Raw genomic sequence first — 22,986 nt, forward strand, 5'->3', positions numbered from 1 at the left:
ATTTTACAATTTGCATAATTTTTGTGGCAAGTCTTTTCAAGCACCTGTAAATTATGTAATGAAAACGATATAGGCTGAAGTGGACTCTATTGATAGAAGAGTTGGGAAAAAAAGACAGTTTTACAAATCACTTTCCATCTGAAATCTTAAAGCAGATATTTATTAAACAATTCAACATACAAAGTAATTGTAAAATAAATATAGTAGTGAAAGTGTTTAACCAAAATGATAAATGCTCAATATTTGAAAATATAGTTACCGTTAAAATAGTTATTCTACTATTATACCCGGCAATTGGCATAAATGTATAACTATGTATATTGTAAGAACACTCCACATAATATTTTTAGAAATTTAATATCAATCTATTATACACAGTAATAATGATATAGCATCAATATTTATTTTGTTTGATTACCTCATAATATTTCCAGAATTATTCGTTATATTCAAAGAATTTAAAGATATTCAAAGTATGATTCGTTTTCAGCAAGTATACGATTTTATATCCAAATTTTCGTTATTGGTGAAATGTATTAGACTATGCATTACAAAATCGATTTGTGGATAATGAGAGGGAAAGACACTGGAAAATGTAAATATATATGATTTAAGGCATGGCTGAGCTATCACTCATTGCTTATGCAAAGTCTTCTGTTGGAGGTTATGTAATGTCCATTCAGAGTGAATACAAAATTAAGAGATTTAATGAATCAGCAAACGTATTGCGTGTTTTCCAGTTGTATGATGTTTCTAGCGTTTGAGGTCTGGAGTCTGAAAGTGTATACGTGTAATAAGTTGTTTTTTTTGCGCAACAACGTTCGGTAATATAGTTTTGAACGGTAAACACTTAGTGTTGGATTTTGTAGAATCATATTATATACTTAACCGTTGAATTTGTGTTCCCCGGGCGAACTGGAAAATTTGCCCTATCTTAAGGCAGACAATGTTAGGTTTTAAGAATGTTACCATGCAAAATAATCAGAAAAAGTTCACATTAATTGCAATTTACCCATACACGCTTTATTATTTATGTGTATTTACACGGTTGATAAATGTCGTTATTAATCATTGCACATAAACGTGTGTCTACATTTAAGATAGAAAATATATATGTTTATGCGTGCGTGAGTGGGTGTGCTAAGAGCTAGGATGGTCTGGACAAATCACTACATACTTGCTTTACATGTTTGTAATGCTAAACTCAAGGGAAAAGAGAAGAATGTGCCACTCTCCTTTTCAATTTTCTTAATAAGCAACGTAAAACATTGTTTGTTATTAGCAAGTTTGTTATTCTTCCATCTTCAATTACGTATTAGAAAAAAATAGTCATTGTTAAACGAGAAAATGGCGACCAGTACAAGTATTTGAGTTTGTAAAAATTAAAGGAAGACAATGAGGATTTTTTTTGTTCTTTCATTCTTCTCTTACAATACGTGTCAGAAACCGGTAAAAACTGGTTAAATGAAAACTAAATTACTAGCAACACAGCACTTGCATTTATATAAGTAAAAAATGTATTATTAATGCATATGTATCATGCAGTAGTTATCTTTTCAAGCATATTAATTGGCATATATAGGTACATCTTTGGATCCATGCATGGGCGACTATAACTGATGGATCAATATTTTAGACTGTCTTAGTTGAAGAAACTGAAAGTCTTACATTACTAATAGTAATGTTATATATATGTCCGAATAAAACAGACGGGACGAAACTAGTTTGCACATTTATAAAATTAATCAATTTATATTAAGACAATATATTGCTCTCTGGATTAAAATATTTTTAAATATGACAAAATCAACTTAATTTATATGCAGTACTATTATATGCATTGGTCATGTAACTGGTACAAATATAGTCTCGTTAATCTTGTGAATGAAATAATGTTCACATCCTAGCCAACATGAGTGCCGTAAGTATTATATGCATGACTTCTTCTATGCTATATACATGTATAGCGGGTGTAGCATTTTTATCTTGATATGTTCTTAAATTGTGTTGTCATTGAGTTCTAAGTGTCATCATGTGTTACAGCCACGTTTTACTATTCAATTTCAGGTATTCTCCGTATCATTATACTAACGATTTCGGTTTTAATACACATGACAGTGACAGTAAGGAAGTGTTTGTTTCCTGCAATTACATATGACTCTTCTCGTCCAGCCATGCACTTAAAAACACGTTTATCTGATTTCCTTGTTTTTATTGTATTAACCTCTGTGCTATTTGCTTTGCCTGATATGAATAACACTTAATGTATTTTCTTCATTTCATGTTTTTATCCTTCCAACGCACTTGTCGAATTTGTATTCATGGGCACGGATAATGCATTTAGACCTCCACATACAATAATCTGAGGTATGCTGTTATGTTAACATGTACGCTAAGTCTTCATCACAGTATAGGTTTTGACAACAAATGTGCATTCTTATGGTAGTAATATGAAATGAAAAGCCTTGATTTAGTAGTTTTCATACGTCTCTAGACACCAAAGAAGTTTTTTAAAGTAGGTCTCAAACAGTCAGTTTTCTTGGTGTAAGTCCATTTCTTCATAATAGCGGAACACTTTAGAAATTAATAATATCGCATTGTGAAACAAATGTTCACACTTTACGAAACATTTAAAATTATTTCAAAATCACATCAACTTTATTTCAAGTTCGAGCTAATTGAAAACACTTGTTACGAATCGATCCATATTTTTATTAAGGATCATAATGATTTATGCAAAAGTTTACAATTAAACAAACTTCTCTTTATTACCATCCTTACCAAGTTACAAGATGAACGTGAGCCTGCCATAATGTAAATAAAAAAGTCCATTAAAAATGACAATAACAAACTGTCAACCATCTCAAAAATCCTTATAGTGAAAATACAAACTCAAAGCAGAGCAACCAGTACCTCTAAAAAAAATAGAGGTGGGATCCAGTGCATATGAGGTGTGAGCATCCCCTGCCCACCAGTCGCACCCGTCATGTGCTCATTGTCAAGATCGTGAAAAACGAGAGAAACCGTAGTCAATCCGGTGCATAAAATATGATCTAACAAGTATGAGAGATGTAAGTCAGCATGTGTCTTAATGAAACATTGTACTTGCTGACAAGGTCATTGTATAGAACTTCCGTAAAGATGATTTTAATCGAAGTTCCTGATATTGTTGCTCTAACAACTTGTTTGCTATAAGCTTGCGTAGTTTAAATAAAAATAAGTCGTGTGTAGATTATGCTCTTGCATAACATTTAAGTATCCATATCAATTCTCATCTTTGGAAATTCATTTAATGAAATATAAAATACTTGCAACAAAACTGAGTGCAGAAAAAGGAAACAAAGATTGTATACTCCTTCAGTTCGTGGTCTCTCAGGTTGGCAAATGCGTAATTATTTTCTAAATTATTCAAAAAACTAATTCAACACATTAACTTTTTAATTGGTTCTTTCATACTGCTACGATGATAATATTTGTCATCGTTCTCAGAGCTGTAGGCATCGCTGTTACTAGAAATTTGATAAATATTCCAAAAAAGTCATCTTTATTTGATAAATCATTTACAGTAAAATATACAAATACATGTTAGTACATGTATTCGGTGCCCAGCTATTGTGGATATATATTTAATGTTGTTTGTTAATCTGTTATTTATGTGTATGTAGCAACATTTTTCATTCCCGTATGACTTGCTACTGATTTGTAATCTTTAAGGACAGATTACCACTTTTTTAAAGACCCTTTCTAGTTTTGGTAAGCACAAAATACTGTAGAAACACATATTTTCGATGGGTTAAAATATCGTTGTTTTTAAGCCAAATACATTTCTGTTAGCAATTAATTTCGTCATATCATAATCTCTTTAATTTATGGGTATCACCTCTGTATTTTTTATGTTGGGTAAAATTTCGTCATTGATTTGATTTCGTTGACTTAAACTGTCAAAATAACAAATTTAAATCCTCAAAGAATATTTGATATGAATATTGGGATGTATGATTTGATATGTTTTACGGCGTGACCGTTAGGGCGAGCACAGCTTATGATTAAGTATGTAAATACGTATTAATATAAAAAATGAATTCAGAAATAGTATGGATCTACTTATGGATGAAAAAAAAAACCGGAAATGAATTTGAATACAAATAAAAATACAACCTATCTTCTTTTCAGTAGTCATGATTTTTACACAACAGTATATAAGCCAAATTTCTTATTGATTTATGATTTTATGAGTACTATAGAATTAATTTTATCTAGGATTAAAGTCGTTGAGTACTGTAATTTCCTTATTTTACGCGAGTACTTAATTCCACGATTCAACTGTTTTCCATCTATAATCGCGAGAAGAAAAATTCGCGAATGCCTCGCGTTGATTTAGGAATCTAAGTAATCAAGTTTCAACATAACGTTCAATGCAGAGTTTTTTTCTTTTTGAAAGTGATTCAAACGTCAGTTCTTTTTGGCAATTTAGATTTAAAGTGTTATCTGGTAGGCCTAATTTATCATATCCAAAATTTGCAGAAATCAACGGAATCCTCTCAAACTCAATTAATCAAATGTGAGCATTAAAATGACCTGGCGGCCTGCAAGTTACAATTGATTCATATATCTAAAGAAAAGCCCTAATTTGTTAACCTTTGAAAGACTTTTAGAAGATTTAACTTTTTAGTTATTCAATTTACAGAAATTACAGAAAGAGTTATTTCCCCTTATTTAATATGAGTGTAGCGTCAGAGTTCACGTCCTTTGAGTGACGTCTTGCTGTTCACGAGAACGTGAGAACGTCATATGTCATGCTTGGAATTGCATTGTGGGTCAAAATTTACTGACGCAAAAACAATGTGCAAGAAAACTATTGTGTCGTCACTCAGTTGTATTTAAAACTGTACAGATGTTAAAAAGTTGGATGTTGCATATCCGTGTACGTTACATGTAAGCAGTACATTGTACATGTATATTCTTTTATTAGTTTTATCTTGCTTGTTTTCGTGAGTGTGTGAAATGGTAAACCATATTTATAAGGAACGGCTAGTCCGATAAAAACAGGGCATAACTGGTCCTAGTAACTGGCGCCAAAAATCCGTTGAACGAATGTGCAGATATTTCGAATGTTCTATTTGCACTCGCTTTGCCTGTAGAGCTCGCATCGCTCGCAGGCACTGGGCGCCAGTGAGCTGCGCTCGATATTATGTTATAACAGAAGAATGATATCAAGTCTGAACTCTATTTATTTTATAATTTGAATTTTGAAAGATATTTATCAAATAATAATTCCCAAATTAACTTTATGAACGATTCCTCTGTATAAGTTTTTGATATAAAACCTAGGATGTTTTTCTGAACACATATTCTTAAGTACACAAGTAAAGTAGTATTCGTCACTGTTGTTTAATTTAAAAAAATTCAACTTCCTTTCATAACCAGGAAGGTTAAGCTCTTTATATGCAACAGCAGTGATTGACGACAAAATGGCAGTGTTCAACGACCAAATGGCAGCACAGCACATGCGTTTGTGTAAGTAAACCATCTATCGTTGATACATATTTATCATCCGATTGTTATTTATTTTAACTTTTAGTTTAATTTATTTTGAAAAACCATTATACAATATTGAATTTATGCATCAACGATTTGAAATTGCAATATCAAACTTGCAGGCCATGGTACTATTTCTGAGTTGTAGAAACTGCAAGTCTTACACCAATAAAGGATTACAATCAAATATAACAGAAAAGACAAAAACCTAAATGTGAAAACCTATTGCTCTTTGTGTTAAAATGTGATACAATAAGAAAAATATTAATATAATTCATATACAGTGTATAAGAATTTGTATTTCTTTAAATATGGTCTCGTTAATTTTGTAAAACAAATCCCACATCTTGTTCAACATTGACGCCGAAAGTATTATCAGCATGACTTCTTTTATGCTATTTATGGAGGTACATGTAAAACCTTTTTATCTTGTAGCTGTAAATGTTACTACTGTCATTGAGTGTTATCATGTTCTACAGCCATGTTTCTTTATTCCATTGCAGGTGCTCCCAGTATCACAATACTTGCTATCTGGGTTTTAATACACATGATTGTGACAGTAAGGTAGAGTTTGTTTCCTACCCATTATATCTTACTCTTCTCGTCCAGCCATGCACTTAAAAAAAAGTTCCTCTTATTTCCTTGTTTTCATTGTATTAACTCGGCTTTATATGTCCTTAGTTTTGCATAGGAGCATCACTTATTCTGTGTCCTCCATAATCTATTTCTGTACTCCCGACGCACTACACATAATGTGTCTTTAAAGGTTGTAGTAATGCACTTAGGACTCCACATACAGGAAGTTGTTGTTTGATAGTAGGTGTTAAATTTATGTATTTTGTATCTTATATACACTACATTTCTTCACCACATTATAATTTCTCGATTACAGATGTGCTTTATTATATCAGACTTATTATTTCAAAAGCTATAAATCAAAACATTGAACACCAATATTGAATATATGAACAAATAAGTTTATACCCATCCAAAAGTAAATAAAACAATCACTACATGTATCTCTTTAGATCTTTATGAATTTCTCTCAAGTAGTAGTTAATTCTGTGGTGTTATTACAACAGGTACATCTTTTCTCTTATACTCTTCTTAAATTGTTAGAAAGGCGCCTTCATTGTGCAATGGTCTGTAAAAACATGCATTCAATAAAACCAATGTTTTATAGCACATGCCTGAAACGATTTGATTGGCATCATTTATGTCGTGTCTTTGAAAATGTAACACGTAAAGGGGTTGCATGCGAGCATAAGGAATTAAATTTGATGTACTTATCTTGTTTAGATCAAGGTTTGTAGACTGTTCAAATCCAGCACTATCTTTGAAAATGACATTGACTCAGTTGATAAGCCTCAAATCAGAATGTTTGATTTTTATTTAGAATTATTGTTTATACATCAAATGAGCAGTGTTTAAAAGTAATTACAGACGTTTATGTCCAGTATATATTTAGGTCGATCCTAAAATGTTTAAACCCAATATGCACCAATGTTTAGATGTTTGTAACATGTTGCTCTTATATATATATATGATAATTAATTATCTGCGCCCGATTTGTTTTTTAGTAGTTTTAGGCATATTCTCTATTTCAATATCTACATATAAATGATTAAACTAGTAACGAAACATTCTATATTTAGGTCTGTTTGCCTTTCTGATGCATTATCATTCTATCATGGTGACAACGCTTGTGGATTCAAAAAAACAGATTTTGCCAAAGTTTTTATAGGTATTTATTGTGCTTACTCTCAAAGTACCTCACTCTTCAATGCTGATGTATTAAGAATATCATCAATTTTTGTTTTGAATTATACATGATTATGAGACTGACAAACAAAATCTTCTCTATAAAACTAAATTAACATTAAAATTTGCTTTTTCATAATACATGCCAGGTTTTTAGCTGATATATATGGTGTCCGGATAGGGCCATTTGCGTTAGCGCGACATCGCGTTCAGATAAACAAGACATCGCGCTAATGCACAACACGCCGTCGCGCTAACGCAACTTTGCCAACACGCCGTAGCGGTAACGCAACTTTGCACAACACACCGTCGCGCTAACACACAACACGCCGTTGCGCTAATGCAACTTTGCACAATACGACGTCGTGCTAACATACAACACGCCGTCGCGCTAACACATAACACGCCGTTGCGCTTACGCAACTTTGCACAACACGCCGTCGCGCTAATGCAACTTTGCACAACACGCCGTCGCGCTAACACACAACACGCTATCGTGCCAACACAAAAAACGCCGTCGCGCTAACACAACTTTGCACAACACGCCGTTTCGCTAACACAACGTTGCACAACACGCTGTCGCGCTAACGCAACTTTGCAAGTTTCACAGTCTAGTAGGAAGTCGTGTCCGGAAATATCAGACTGCGCATGCTGAAATATGTAGGCCTGCACGCAAGCATGGATGAAAAATAAATAATGTACTTTGATATATATATATTATTTTTATTTATTATCAATGCATATGAATAAAAATAAAGTTACTAGTGTGTTACTATTTATTTTTCATCCATTGCATGCAGGCCTACAAATTTCAGCATGCGCAGTCTAATATTTCCGGACACGACTTCCTACTAGACTGTGAAACTTGCAAAGTTGCGTTAGTGCGACGGCGTGTTGTGCAAAGTTGTGTTAGCGCGACGGCGTGTTGTGCAAAGTTGTGTTTGCGCGACGGCGTGTTGTGCAAAGTTGTGTTTACGCGACGGCATGCTGTGCAAAGTTGTGTTAGCGCGACGGCGTGTTGTGTGTTAGCGCGACGTCTTGTTGTGTAAAGTTGCGTTTTACCGAAGAATAAGCATTGTCTTTGATGAACAAGAATATTAATTTGTGAAGAAAAAAAACTAACGTTGCTGTGATACATTTATTTTACATCAAAATATTTGGACTAGGTCTTTCTGTCATGTACCAAATAACCTTGTTACGTTTTTTAAATAGTCCATCCAAAACTAAGGCGAATTTGACAATTTTGATAAATCTAAACTTCATCAAATACGTATTTTAAAGCTATAATGAGGCTGCCATCAATGTTAACTTCAACATATGATAAATGTATTAATATAACCATTTCTTTTTTTAATTTCAAAGGTGAATCTTTATTATATAATTAACTCCTTAAATCTGACATTGCTGTTTATTTTCGTAGATAGTAATGAGAGATGCTCCATTGATTGTTCCGTTGATTCCCAACCATCATATGAGTTTATGTTTTTACCGTGGGAATATAAACTAGCGAATATGAAGATTCAATTTCTTTCAACAACACATCAAAGATCGGTTTTTCTTAGTAAATGGTGTTTCCCTTCTTTATTCACAACTTCTACGAAGATTTATATCACCTGCAAGCAACAAGAAAGGCAAAGTACGTACTAATTCTTTGCTGATTAATCATTTACTTTATGAAGTCCAAAGTACACAGGTGAACAAGTAAAAAATGTGTGATAATCTTTAAAGCAAATATTTCATGTAATTTTGATTTACATATCTTATACATTTTGAAATAAGTGAAACAAAGATATTAAAAGACTGAAATATGATCTATCTATCTATCTATCTATCTATCTATCTATCTATCTATCTATCTATCTATCTATCTATCTATCTATCTATCTATCTATCTATCATAATCATTAGACAATTTATTAATTATTATTTGGTGGTTTTTTTCTGGAATGATTAATCAGATCAGTTTCAATCTTTATTTTGTTTCCCAATTTTCATACTGTGTTAAAGATAAGCGATGTGATGATGACATCCAATGTGCTGATATGACTCATTTCATATGTAACAAGACAAACAGACTATGTCAGTGTGAGACAGGGTACTTCCATCTGTGGGAAACAAACACCTGTGTTACAGGTAAATTTGAATTGTTTTCAGAGAATGTACACTAAATGAGTATATAAGTGTGCATATTCATATTTTCTCTTCGTGACACAGAATAATGTCATGACAAAATTTTCTTTTTTGATTCATTTTTTTCTATTAAATGTGGACGAAAATATGTGGTTCTAAGAGTGACTAGTTTTGCATAAAATTGGAAAGTTAACTCATGTGTAATTGTCATTGTTTAGAACATGTTCAAAGGGGTTTTGCGGCCATCTTGTTCATTTGAAGATAAGAATGTAAACATTTCTTGAACTGGCTTGTTTCTGCCCTCAAATGTACAAGATGCACAACCCCATGAGGCGAGATCTGTATTCTACATTATCTTGTGATAGAAACAGATCCTCTACATAACGGTAGTAAGTGGGTCAGAGGGTTGGACTAATACCCCGAATACACAGAAGTAAAGAGACTGATTTAATAAATATGTTCATTAAGCTAACACAATAAAGAATTATTTATCCATAAAAGCATAAACATATTCATACACATGTGGATTTAATTTTGCAAATAAGATTTTTAAAAAAATCTTTCTTTTTTTCTATCTTGGTTGTTGGCTTTAATACGTTACATGAATCAATAATACAAAGACCTTTGTAAATTTTAAATCGTCATAAACGTATCGTAAACTGTGAATATACTTCTTTCCCTCATTATTACACACATGCTCTAAGTTTTAAAAAATAATTATTTTTTCTACCTACCTACCTCAATTTTTTGGGTCAGAGGACAGGAAACACTAATAGTTTTGGGGGGCTCATCTAAACGATAAACTATTCAAATTGTTTTTTTGATAATCATCGTTCAAATGTAAAGTGGGTTAGAAGACAGGGCATTCAAACAACCAGAACAAAGCTTATATTATGAGTTTTAACTTGACTTCACAAATCTTGGAACCCTTAATGCACTTTAGTTAATCAAAAAAATAAATATTCGATATACATTACTAAAATGTTCCAAATATTTCATATAAATAATGAAAACATTAAGTGTAACAGGGTTTGTAAATTATTTTTAAAGATGAAAATTTGCAAAATTAAACTGCCTTTCAACAGAAATTTTATTGTTTAAAGTAAAGTAATTTTTACAGTATTATTCTTGATGAGGTCTTTATTAAGATATATAAAAATAATGTCTCAAGGTAGGTTATAAATTAATTATGGTTTAAAAATATGTCAGAGGCGAAAATTTCAGTTGATGTTATTATGCTTAACCCCTTATTATTTGATACGACCTGCTTAAAGTCTAAACACTAGTGAAAGTTTTTACTATAAAAGGATCACAAGTGACATTTAACTATAGAATGCTTAACTGCATAACGGGCACCAAATCACAATAGCACCATTCAAATCTAGGTTTCCAAATTATTAAAATACGCCATACCTTGATTTTAATTTTGCTTGAAAAGTATATTTTTTAAGGAATTTTTCTTAAAAAAAAAAGAAAAACATTAACAAATGTGTGTTAGGTAATGAAAAAAAAATATTTCAAATCATGTCTGTAATTTTAAGTGAGGTGTTTTACACTACCTTATGTAAAGTCCATTTATTCAATTAGTTTGCTCACTCCTTGCAGTAATTCACCAATCAAATTAATTCAATAATTGAATGCTATCTTTTACATAGCACGGGGAATAGGGGAACTCTGCAGCAATTCAATTCAATGTGAAGCAAAGACACCGTATTCCACTTGTGAAACCGATAAAAGATGTAGATGTGAACAAGGATACCTAGAGCTCAATAAGTCCTGCTCACCAGGTATAATATTTATTTATCGAGGCACGTTCTGTATATCTTATGCCTTTGATGTTTACCTACATCTTGAATGTAAATGTTTTACCATCTTTCATTAGGGCGACAACTAAATGAGTCATGTCATGATTCCATTCAATGTTCAGCAATCAACCCGAACGCTACGTGCGGAAAAAAGTCTGGAGCTTGTGAGTGTACGGAAGGTCTCCTAGCAATATCAAACAGATGTATAAATGGTAAACGTCATGCTTGTTTGATTCATACAATTTTCATTAATCTTTTTTTTTCTTGAGAGCACAATATCAGCATTGTGAACAACGATAATTGTTATACCCTTGTAAAACAGTCACTTTACTACTATGTACGAAATAACAAGTCCAGCATTTTGACTGTTGGACTGAAACTGTTCCATAGGAACTGTTTAAATTGACTGTTAAAAAGACTGTTGACCTTTGACGTCACATCCCGCGCGAAAACGAGTTATTGATAAGATTGGGTATAACAAAACAGTTGTTCACTAAGGTCGACCCCAGTCAACCATTGTATACTGTTAAAAATGTTGCATAGATCTTAATCTATATAGATCACTAAGCAAGTTTAAATGGTCCATTGATAAGATATTTTATCAGTTTCGACAATGCGACTAAAGATGTGTTTTCACAGGATGAATGACCATCTTTAAGTCCTCCTTAAAGATAGCTTAAAGGTGTTTAAAGGTAGCTTAAAGACGATCTTTAAGCCACCTTTAAGCTACCTTTAAGCTATATGTATTGCTTAAAGGTGGCTTAAAGAAAGCGTAAAGATGGCTTAAAGGCAGCTTAAAGACTATCTTTAAGCCACCTTTAAGCCACCTTTAAGGACAACTTATAGGTCCTTAAAGTCCAAACTTCTTTAAGCCACCTTTAAGCCACCTTTAAGCCACCTTTAAGCTACCTTTAAGCCACCTTTAAGCCATTAAAAAAAAAATTAATTCAATATTGTGCTTAATTTCCGACAAAATGTATTAACTTTATGAAAGAAAAGGTATTAAAACGGTTTTTGTTCTAGAAAGAAAAATGAAAAAAAAAACCACAAAAAAAAACCGGTCTCGGCGAGCATTGAACCCGGGACCCTTAGTTTACTAGCATCACCACACATTTTTTTTTATCTTTTATTTGCATCACCACACATCCTCTGCGCCACGGCAACTTACATATATAAGAGCGTTTTTATATCCTATATATCAGTGGATATTGAATCACTGTATTGAATGTGTTTACTTGAAAAGATTTTGACAAACCATTCAGTTTGTAACAATCACTTATATCTAATTTATAAATTACATGCATGCATGCATGTATTTAGAATGAAATACGGAACTTGGTCTTCAGTGAACAAAAAAAATATATTATACCTAAATGGAAACCGTTAGGTTCACTATAGTAGGCTTTCTTACATGTAGTTAATAAATTTAAACCGAGTAGATATACGTTCATCTTATTTATAGCTATAAAAATGTAAGAAAGAAAATGAAATCATTTCTTTTATTAAATGCATTGATACTATTACGGTATTTGTTCAATTTCCCTCAGTTTCCCGGTTTTCATGATCACGGCGCCGTTCCAATATGTTTAAATATTTACATGTAATTGTATGTACATGATTTATAAACTATCAATTCTATAACAAACAAAATTACCAATTACCGGTGACGTATTTACTGCATGTGGCAATTGCAAATGACTTGTACATACAATTGTATGATGTGCCAGGCCGGGTATATTTGACATATTTACCCTTATACATATATTTAAATAATCAACCCCTATTTATGATCACCGGTACATTAATTAATGAGCCTCAAGATTTTACTCTTACATACATGTATCGTTAATTTGTAGACGTAACATCTTTGAAACCCAGAGCTAGGAAATAATACTTTGAAAATGAATTACAAATGTAAATTAACTTTTATTCACTAGACTTATCGTATACTCGTACATACTAAGATTCAACGCCTTTAGAAACCCTGACGTGCACCTGGGCACACGACACACCTGTTGTGTATATCTTGTATATTCTGTGTTAGTTCCAGGGGTTTTCTTAAGTTGGACAAACAATAGACTTTAATTAGATATACACAAACATGCACCTGGGCACACGACACAACTGTTGTGTATATCTTGTATATTCTGTGTTAGTTCCAGGGGTTTTCTTAAGTTGGACAAACAAAAGACTCTAATTAGATATACACAAACGAACAAAACTATGTCTAGACAAACAAAGCAGTAATATCCTGCCCGATATAACAAAGGCAGTTGAGAGTCTTTTCATCTTTAACATGTATCTAGCAGATCTAGAGTTAGAAATAATGAAAATTGAAATAAAAAAATACAAACCTTAAACCGATGAACAAATTAAATCATGCATTTTGGTTCATTATCTTTATTTTGTTTAATAACCGGATGAACTGAGAGAGAGAGAGAGAGAGAGAGAGAGAGAGAGAGAGAGATTTTTCACCGATTAATTTATAATAGAAAACAAACATACTTTAATTAGTTTTATGCACATATTAAGATACAGAGACTGCGCTCATCCCTACAATAATTTTGAAACCCCCCCCCCAAAAAAAAAAATTATAAAGAATTTTATAACGGCAATCTGTGTCCATCGGAGCGGTGCTGATGATAGCGATCTGCGTTAAATGGAGCGACGATTAAAACCGCCTGGAACACCCCCCCCCTTTCCTTGGAAATTATATTATCACTCGGATGACCCCCTCCCATCTCTATAAAAGAGCTTTTGCATTTAATATGTTTTTATTGTTCAGCTTGATCAATATTGACTTAAAGGACACTTAAAGACAGTGTAAAGGCAGTGTAAAGAGAGCGTAAATGCCACTTAAAGATGCTTAAAGGTGGCTTAAAGGTGGCTTAAAGAAGTTTGGACATTAAGGACCTATAAGCACTTGCTTAAAGGTGACTTAAAGGCGGCTTAAAGGTTGTATAGCCTTTAAGCTCCTTTAAGTCACCTTTAAGCCACCTTTAAGGACTTGCTTAAAGATGGTTTTTCGCCCTGTGTTTCTTAATTAAATCCTGCAAACACTTGGCTGTATCGTTGGCAGAAAGCAGCTTTCACTCAAGTGCAACGCTAACTGTCATTCAGATGTGTATATAAATATAGGCTAGTTCAGTTACATGCTAACATGGGTTAAAACTAATTTTCGCCAAAGATCGTACACATTCGACATATTCATTTATAGGATATTGTTATTCAACTCCGTTAAATAGCTAAAGTAGTTTTTTTCTAATTAAGTATGATTAGATTCCGTTTTAGCATTTAAGCTAAGGAATGATTACTTCACAATATTTGAAAAAAAATATTGGCCTCCTGTATGTGACAAAATGCAATGAAATAATGTAGAATTCGTAAGAAACAATATGATTATTTATCTATCAATTAAGTTATGCACGTTTTAATTTCTAAAGATCGACGTTTGGGTGAACAATGTGAGGACCACATACAATGCAATGCAGCAACCCAACACTCCATGTGTAATGGAAACAAGAAATGCAGATGTCAGCAAGGCTACATAGAAGTAAATGATTCCTGTGTGCCTGGTAAGTTAAAACAAACATGATAGTCACGTTACATAATTCAATCTTATTGAAATATGATACTATCATTTAATATTTATTCGTTTGATGAGATATCGGCGCTTGTGATTAGTCGAAAAATTTCTTTGATACCTGCATCAATAAAATTTTCGCCGGATCTACTTTTCTCAACTGTTCTGATCTAACACTATTTATAGAACGGGAATTTCCAAAATAAACACTGTCAACAAAGTGTAAAGTTGTGTCTGTTTTATTGTCAGCAAACAAAATACAACTTTATAAACATAAAAACTTGAAAGTCTAACATTCAAAAATAAACAAAACACAATATCTTATTCACGAAATAGAAAATTAAGCGTCTTCTCACGATTTCGTCTGCTTCAGATCAATCAACATTACTGCGAGTCTGGCTGTTCCTTTTCCAGAATAATCATAACGAACATATAGGCCCATACACTTTCACGGTAACACTGCTGTTCAAACTTGGTAACGATGATTTTTAAACTTACACAGTACCCTACATGATCGGTCATTAGAAATTCAGAATAAGCATCGTTTTGAGTACAATGCATCAACTCCTTCAGCGCATTCCAAGCGGCAGATACTATAGTATACCATTTAAGTACATCACTGGCTATATAGTTACCACAATGTTTACAAAAGTCGCTAATACATACTATTCTTTGTCGACTTATCAACTAGTTTCGTCCACGATCGCCTCTCCTTGGATGGTTACGTCCAGTTGCATTTTCCATCTATCTCACATGAAAACTAGTGTTATTACGAATTTTTCTTATCAGTGAATAATATCACAAGCTATCGCATGTATTTTCCTTTCGTTTTCAATTCAACCGGTTCAGATTTTAACTCACTAGTTGTGTTTAATCCATTAAATTCAGTTCAATAGCTCTGCATCAGCTGAAGGCGCATCCATTTTGAATTTTGAATATTGTTGCTGTTGTTATTTCGTATTCATACGCCCCGCTTCATTTACATTATTTACATTTTTGATCAATGACACTTCACATTTTTTGATTTGAAAATGTTTTATTAAATGATAAGAAATGAAGATTATTATTCTTCTATTGATCGACGTATCTACGCATTGATGAAGTTTTCCGGTCAATTTTTTCTTTGATACGTCGATCAATAGAAAATTATTATCTTCATTTCTTAAATTCCACCCATTTGTGTTTAGAGAAATACTACTGTACAAAACTGTTGATTTTTTCATTCTTTACAAATTTTTTGAAAGTTTAAGATTTTTTATGGGATCTTTGTCTACAACTACTATTACCTCTACCGCTACTATTGCTGCTACTACGATTAATTCTACTATTATAACTAATTTCATTACTACTACTACTACTACTTCTATTACTTCTACTGTTGGTACTACTACTACTTCTACTACTACTACTACTTCTACTACTACTACTACTTCTATTACTACTACTACTTCTATTACTTCTACTGTTGGTACTACTACTACTTCTACTACTACTACTACTTCTACTACTACTACTACTTCTATTACTACTACTACTTCTATTACTTCTACTGTTGGTACTACTACTACTTCTACTACTACTACTACTTCTACTACTACTACTACTTCTATTACTTCTACTGTTGGTACTACTACTACTTCTACTACTACTACTACTTCTATTATTACTACTACTACTACTACTTCTACTACTTCTATTACTTCTACTGTTGGTACTACTACTACTAACGCTCCTATATGAACACTACTAAGTTCCTATACTGCTGCTTATACTACTTATACTACTGCTATTACTACTACTACTACTGCAATCACTTTTTATTCCACTTTTACTTCTTTAACTTTTACATCCGGCTTTTACTGATGATGATTATGATGATGATTATTAATAATATTATTTTTATTACAAGAATAAAACACAAACAGTGATTAAGTTTACAGTATATCATGTTTATTTTGTTGTTATAGTACGCAGACTGAATGAATCGTGCGATGCACCCATCCAGTGTTCCACCCCTAATTCAACATGTAACAACAAGACTGGGGTCTGCGAGTGTATCGAAGGTTACCTTGAGATATCTAACACTTGTTTAAGTGGTATGATAAATTTGTTTAATCGCATGCTTATTACCATTTATTTATTTTGAAAATTTTATAAACATCTAAAAACAGTGACTGTGCAATAGAGAAAGGCTATATAAGGTTAATACTTTTTGGTTAATGCGTTTTTATATAATTTTTCTTTTTCGTTTTGAATAAAGTGTTAAATATAGAAAGACAGTAGGAGATGACCATAGAAAAATTATTTTGCTTTTTCAAGATTCTCAAAAACAAGTTTACGTGAAAATTTTTGAACGACTTTATCTTTCTCATGCATAAATCCGTCTGTCTATAAATAAATTGATGACTGAGAAAGTTGAAGAAAGCTTTTGTACAGCGATATCAATTATTTTACAATTTCAGTTCAGATTTTGTTAAAAGAAATTTGTAAAAACTACGAGAACTCTTCGCATTCTGCTGGTGGCTGCGAACAAAATGAAATTAAGACAGTATGTATCGATAACACTGATACACCGTTAAGACACCAGGAAAAAGATGAACTCTACGGTAAGTAGTTTGTGTTATTATTTCACTAACGTTAAATTTCTAATTTGGTTTTAATCACAAAAATAATATTGATCAAAAAACACAGATCTAAAGCCTCAACTATTTTCTTTTTTCTTTTGTCACAAAATACGCGGATACCTGAATATTGCACAGGTAGACATTACACTGCATCAGCTATTTACATTTTCTTGAATACAGAGAGTGAAAAGAACGATAACTCTGATCTTGTTATCGGTATTGGAACGGCCTGTTTTTTATTAGGAGCTGCTATAAGTGGATTAGTTTACTTTATCATTACTCGAAATATAAGGAAAACTAAACTCAGGTGAATTCTGATTATCTATCTATCTATCTATCTATCTATCTATCTATCTATCTATCTATCTTTAATGTTAATGGGAAAAAAAAGTATGTGATTATAAATCTGTGCTCAATTCCGTGGCACAAAACCACGTGTTTGTACCCTAACTAATGAAATGAATACAATGTATATTGCAATATGTATTCTTTTATTTTTATCGCCAGATCTAAAATACCCAGCAATGACGCTACGGAGCAACTGTCTGTCCAGGTATCCATATCAACTACTTATTTATTCTTATATTCAGTTACTACCTTACATCTTTTTTAAGTGAAAGGTCCAGAAAATTAATAGAGGGAACACAATGGCTTATACCTTATTAAAAATTAAAGTATTAAAAAAAGTATTTAAAAACAAACACCTTTTTTAAAACAGTTATATACCCCTGCCCTCTTCTTGTTGCTGCGTGATTGCTATTTATACTTAGATTAAATTATCCTCAAGCCAATTAATGTGTCAGTACAAACATAAACTAGCAATGCGATTGGATGTGTTTTTGAAGGTCTCACAGCATATGAACTCTCGACACGTTTACAACGACGATATCAGAGACAACGAAGAAGGAAATGATGTCTACATTCACCTTCACCAAGACCCTTTTGAGGTCGATGTACAGTCAGACTATGACCACGCCCCTCAACAAATGACAGCGGAGGATGATTACAGTCATATGAACACATGCAACAAAACTCTCGTACAGGAACCTGACGATTATGGCGAGCTTAATTAAAACAAAATTCAAGCCTGCCGTAGGGCAACTGGCTTTTTAACAAATAAACCGCAGTTGGAAGATTTTACCATGTATTCACTCTTAGATTTGCAGGATTTTTATTTCTTTATTCATTGTTTGGCTTTTCATTCCTTTGACTAAGTAAAGCAATGACAAATTTTCATGTGAACTATGTGTGTTTTTAAAATTAAAGAATGAGAGAAAGAGTCCGAGAGATAGTAAAAAAAAATAGATATGTTAATATATTATTTATCTATTATTATGATATTATACAAACATAGCAAGAAATTGACCTCAAACAATAGATGTTATTTACGAAAGATAGGGATGTCTGGTTGGGTTGTGTGTTTGGTTGAGACGAAGAAGGAAAGGGAAGTTTTCATTTTCTAGTTTAAATATTGTAGAACTCAGAATTTCTAAAGTTTATTTCTAAAAAGAATCATTGGTCCTTAAGTGGATCTGATTGGTTACCTTTTGACCTTCTATCCCCTGTGTCTGAATAAAAAAATAAAATAAATAAGAATAAAATGTGTAAAAACGTTACGAGGAGTACCTTAAAATTTATTTTCAATTGCCAGAATCATTCTATAGATATTCTTCATTGCTTTTTAGAATAATTTTTTTTTTTTTGATGATTTGTTTTCTCAAGTATTGATATGATTTTATAGTAGACACCAAACCATGCAAAACAAAATGACATCTGGCGTACATATTGAAAGATTAAGATAGGGCAACTAACGCTTTTGTAAATCTTAGTCGGGGGGGGGGGGTCAATTTTGTGTCATCATCCTTGTGATTTTCCTTACATTATTAACTCCCGAAAAATTGTATAAGCAAAAGAATAAACAGTACTGAGTCTTTCAATTTTGTTTTCGATAATGCTTCAAATACACAAGTAGTTTGTACGTGCATTATTTATATCATCATCCTTTATTTCAGCTTATTATTAAAATGTGTCTGTTTTGTTTCGGAAGTGCGTTCAGGAACAAACACTGTTATTAACGATATTCAAATACTGCTTTGTTTTTTTTTCCAAAACAAAACTTGAATTTTGAAAATCTTTTAAACATTTAAAGGATAATATTAATTCAAGCCTTGCGGTATATATAAGATATTCAAACAATGCTTTGGTTTTTTTTTCCAAAGCAAAACTTTAATTTTGAAAATCTTTTGAACATATAAAGGATAATTTTAATTCAAGCATCGCGGTTTATATACGATTCCAATCATTAATTAAAGTAAATATAAAATTACAAGCATGGATGTGTTCTCATCACTTTATACGCTCTTTTACTTTTAAATTGTTACAGTTTCTAAACAAACACGAATCGATTTGTCAAAAAAAAATATGATGTAACGATTTTGCATATCGCAATCGGACTTAAATCCTTTAGATTGTATGAACTCGGCTGGTCCTTATTTATTTATGTTTATTTAATTATTAAATCTTAAACTTCAGGACAACCTATACGTCCTGTACGGCGCATATATACTTAATCACATCTCATCACATCTGTGTCAGTGCATTGAAGAGGTGACTTGGTATTTAGACTGGATCGTATAATACGTCGACCATAGGTTAACAACAATTCTGAAGAATTTAATGGTACTTGATTAAATTTTCCAAAATATCTTTGTGAAAATAATATTAATCAGTCGAAAATTAGCGCAATTTTTTGTGCACTGTAAATTGCAACTTATTATCACGAATAGTTTTTCAATTGGGCAAATCTTTTCTCATGTTTTTCATATAAATTTACTTCTTCAGGTGTCTTTGCGTGTGATAACACTACGTGTCGATTTTGTACTATAAAACCCATAACTTCAAATGACGCAAAATTGAGGCGCCAGCGGGGTTTGCTTATTTATATTTAAATATTAATCGTACAAAGGCTGAAAATATATAAATATAAGTAATAAGGAATCATTCTTTGAGCATTTTGAGGTGTTAACTTCGGTCGGGACGTGATCAAATCTATCATAAAGCCGTTCGGGCTTTATTGGATTTGATCACACCCCGACCGAAATTATCACCTAATAATACTCAAAGAATGATTCCTTATTCCTTATATACATAAACTTTAATATAATTATAGAAATGTTAAGAAATAAGAAACATGATTCATCAAGATTATATATCTTTGACGTATGGGATAGATATTTATCAAAACTGCACTTAATTTCACTATTCAAATTCAAAAACTAATCTCTAACGGATTGGAGTAAACAGAGTAGCACAGATTACACTGGTCGATTTTAAAAAGGGAATTAAATCTAAATGAGAACGTTAGGTGGTCTACCTTGAAAATATAGTTTTAAAACAGCCATTGCTACTATAGCTTTTTTGTTTACTACTGACTGACTACAGAGATATATCAGGTGGATCAAAATATTGAAGACGGCGAGGCATAGGCAAAAAAAAACTAATATGTTATGACACATAAAACAAAAAGTTTGGAATTCGAACGTTATTTGTTTGGAACTTAATAAATGTGGACAAATATATTTATATTTTTAATTTGAATCTCGAATGATGTAAAAGTTTATTAACAATTCTTCCTGACAAGTTTGTGCTGTAAAACCAGGGAAGTATTAAACACTGTCGGTTTATATAGATAGAACTTTAACTTCCTTATAAGACCAGGAAGTAACCAAGAGGTAACGATACCTATAAATATAAAACAGCAGTTAAAAACTTCTAAACGTGTTCGGGAAGACAGTGTGGGTATTCAGACCTTTGTGCTTCCTTTTATTTTTTTTAATATAACACCTGTTTGAAACCAGCAGAAACTGTTCACTGTTAAACGAAAAAATGGCACAGAACATGCCTTTGTGTTAGTAAAATTGTTTTTTTAATAATGCCCATTTATCATACGACAGCTAGAACGTACGTTTGTATTATGAAAGTTACGTAAAATTGTGGGCATTTTGCTTTTACCGTGTTAATGGACAACGATTTTTATTTTGAAAGTATAATATGTTTTACGGTGCCACCGTTCTGGCGAGCGCAGCAAGAATTACACATACCTTGCATCATTGTCAACCTAGGGTTATTTGGGTATCAAAGAACGTCAAAGAATTTTTGAGAGAGTAGAGAGTATTGTTCTACAATAAGTATGTCAAAGGTAGTTATTTTAATTATTATTAAACATACAGCCCAACCCCCTACCCAGAGAGAGAAAGGAGAGAGAGAGAGAGAGAGAGAGAGAGAGAGAGAGAGAGAGAGAGAGAGAGAGAGAGAGAGAGAGAGAGCCCACGGTCCCTGCTTGTTGGTGTGTAATTTCCCACTTTTAAATTTAATGGCCTGACTATATGCAGTATCTACAGAATTTTTATTTTTTCATTTTATTCCTTTTTATTTAGTTCAAAATGTCCTATTGTGTATTTCCTCCCTACTCATATAACGTTACTTGCCTGCCTACTGTACATGCATGCACAATTAAGTTAAAAATGGATCGATATGACAGTACAGTATGGCTCTTGCTGGTATATATTTATATAATCAATATATTTAAAAAAAATTAAAAACAAATCATATGTCAATGAGACATGTATCGCAGTCTATACTGAAATAGCTAGTACACTCATTGCAGATGTTTGATCCACCTCTAAATTTATCGCGGGAAATATAGCGCGTGATCACTGTGACGTCATCCATGACTTTGATCGTCTTTGTTTACGTATCTCGACTCAAATCGAAGGTATGGAAGCATGTAACAAATCTTTTGAGTCTCGCCAAAGCATATGCGGTACTTAAAACGTGTCTTCAAACTTTAAGACACCGTAAATCACGAGTTAAAAGTCCGCCATTTTTGGCATAGCACCACGGGTGAAAACATTAGAGAGCATTATGGGACGTAGACAAAAAAATTTGTTTTGATGAACTGTAGGTTTTGCTCGTTCTTTTTCCCGCGCACCCTGGTTCTTAGAGCTCGCTCCGCTCGCCGGCGATATAAAATTATGTTTCCTAATTTTCAAGAATCTTCATTTCACAGAAAAAGACTTTTAAACTCAGTTTTATGGTACATGTATCTATTGGACATATGGACTAATCTAAATCATGCATGACTAATATAAAAAAAACTGTAACATTTAAAGAAAATGGCATAATGCGAAACAGTTTCTAAGATTGACAGGCAAAACAAATTGAGAGCATTGATAAGTTGATACCATGAAAAGATATCGATAAAGCGCAATATTTACATTTACATTTGCAAATATGTTTCCTTTAATAAACTTAAAGAATAACGAAAGCGTCTAATTCTGTATGTCATTGAACTTTTTGTCCTCACAATTATCATTCAAAACGCTTATCGCTTGAATTATTGTAAATATAAAATCTCGGCAATCTTAACAATTCTGAACAATTTACCTTTTTCAATTATAAATATGAGTAATAAACAGTAATGTTAAAACGTTCACCGGAATATGAACTTGGTTGGTACGTGATAAAATCTTCTAAGAAGCCCTTT

At 32.4% G+C, this 22,986-nt stretch overlaps 1 protein-coding gene across 2 annotated transcripts; it reads left to right on the forward strand.

Moving 5' to 3' along the window:
• Window positions 1-2,243: 2,243 nt before the first annotated feature.
• Window positions 2,244-18,677, forward strand: LOC105343533 (rh5-interacting protein). 2 transcript variants are annotated; one of them, XM_066073227.1, is made up of 14 exons: window positions 2,244-2,367; window positions 5,428-5,517; window positions 6,042-6,102; window positions 7,194-7,282; window positions 8,720-8,935; window positions 9,307-9,432; window positions 11,085-11,216; window positions 11,312-11,446; window positions 14,678-14,809; window positions 16,785-16,913; window positions 17,280-17,423; window positions 17,622-17,748; window positions 17,949-17,994; window positions 18,287-18,677. In XM_066073227.1, the coding sequence occupies exons 2-14, from the start codon at window positions 5,472-5,474 to the stop codon at window positions 18,512-18,514; spliced, it is 1,611 nt and encodes a 536-aa protein (XP_065929299.1). In that variant the 5' UTR covers window positions 2,244-2,367; window positions 5,428-5,471; the 3' UTR covers window positions 18,515-18,677. The 2 variants fall into 2 exon arrangements, with proteins under 2 accessions (XP_065929299.1, XP_065929300.1); XM_066073228.1 differs by lacking the exon at window positions 2,244-2,367 and having other exon boundaries at window positions 5,438-5,517; window positions 6,042-6,097.
• Window positions 18,678-22,986: the final 4,309 nt, after the last annotated feature.

This window comes from Magallana gigas, chromosome 10 (genome assembly GCF_963853765.1).
Source record: "Magallana gigas chromosome 10, xbMagGiga1.1, whole genome shotgun sequence".
In the NCBI taxonomy this organism is placed as follows: Eukaryota; Metazoa; Mollusca; class Bivalvia; order Ostreida; family Ostreidae; genus Magallana; species Magallana gigas.

What these genes read in the sequence shown, in the direction of transcription:
- LOC105343533 (XM_066073227.1), top strand. Translation starts at nt 5,472, where the DNA reads ATGGCAGTGTTCAACGACCAAATGGCAGCACAGCACATGCGTTTGT. An exon ending in AACAAACACCTGTGTTACAG is followed by an intron (nt 9,433 to 11,084) that starts GTAAATTTGAAT and finishes TCTTTTACATAG; the next exon opens with CACGGGGAATAGGGGAACTC. An exon ending in ATAAGGAAAACTAAACTCAG is followed by an intron (nt 17,749 to 17,948) that starts GTGAATTCTGAT and finishes TTTTATCGCCAG; the next exon opens with ATCTAAAATACCCAGCAATG.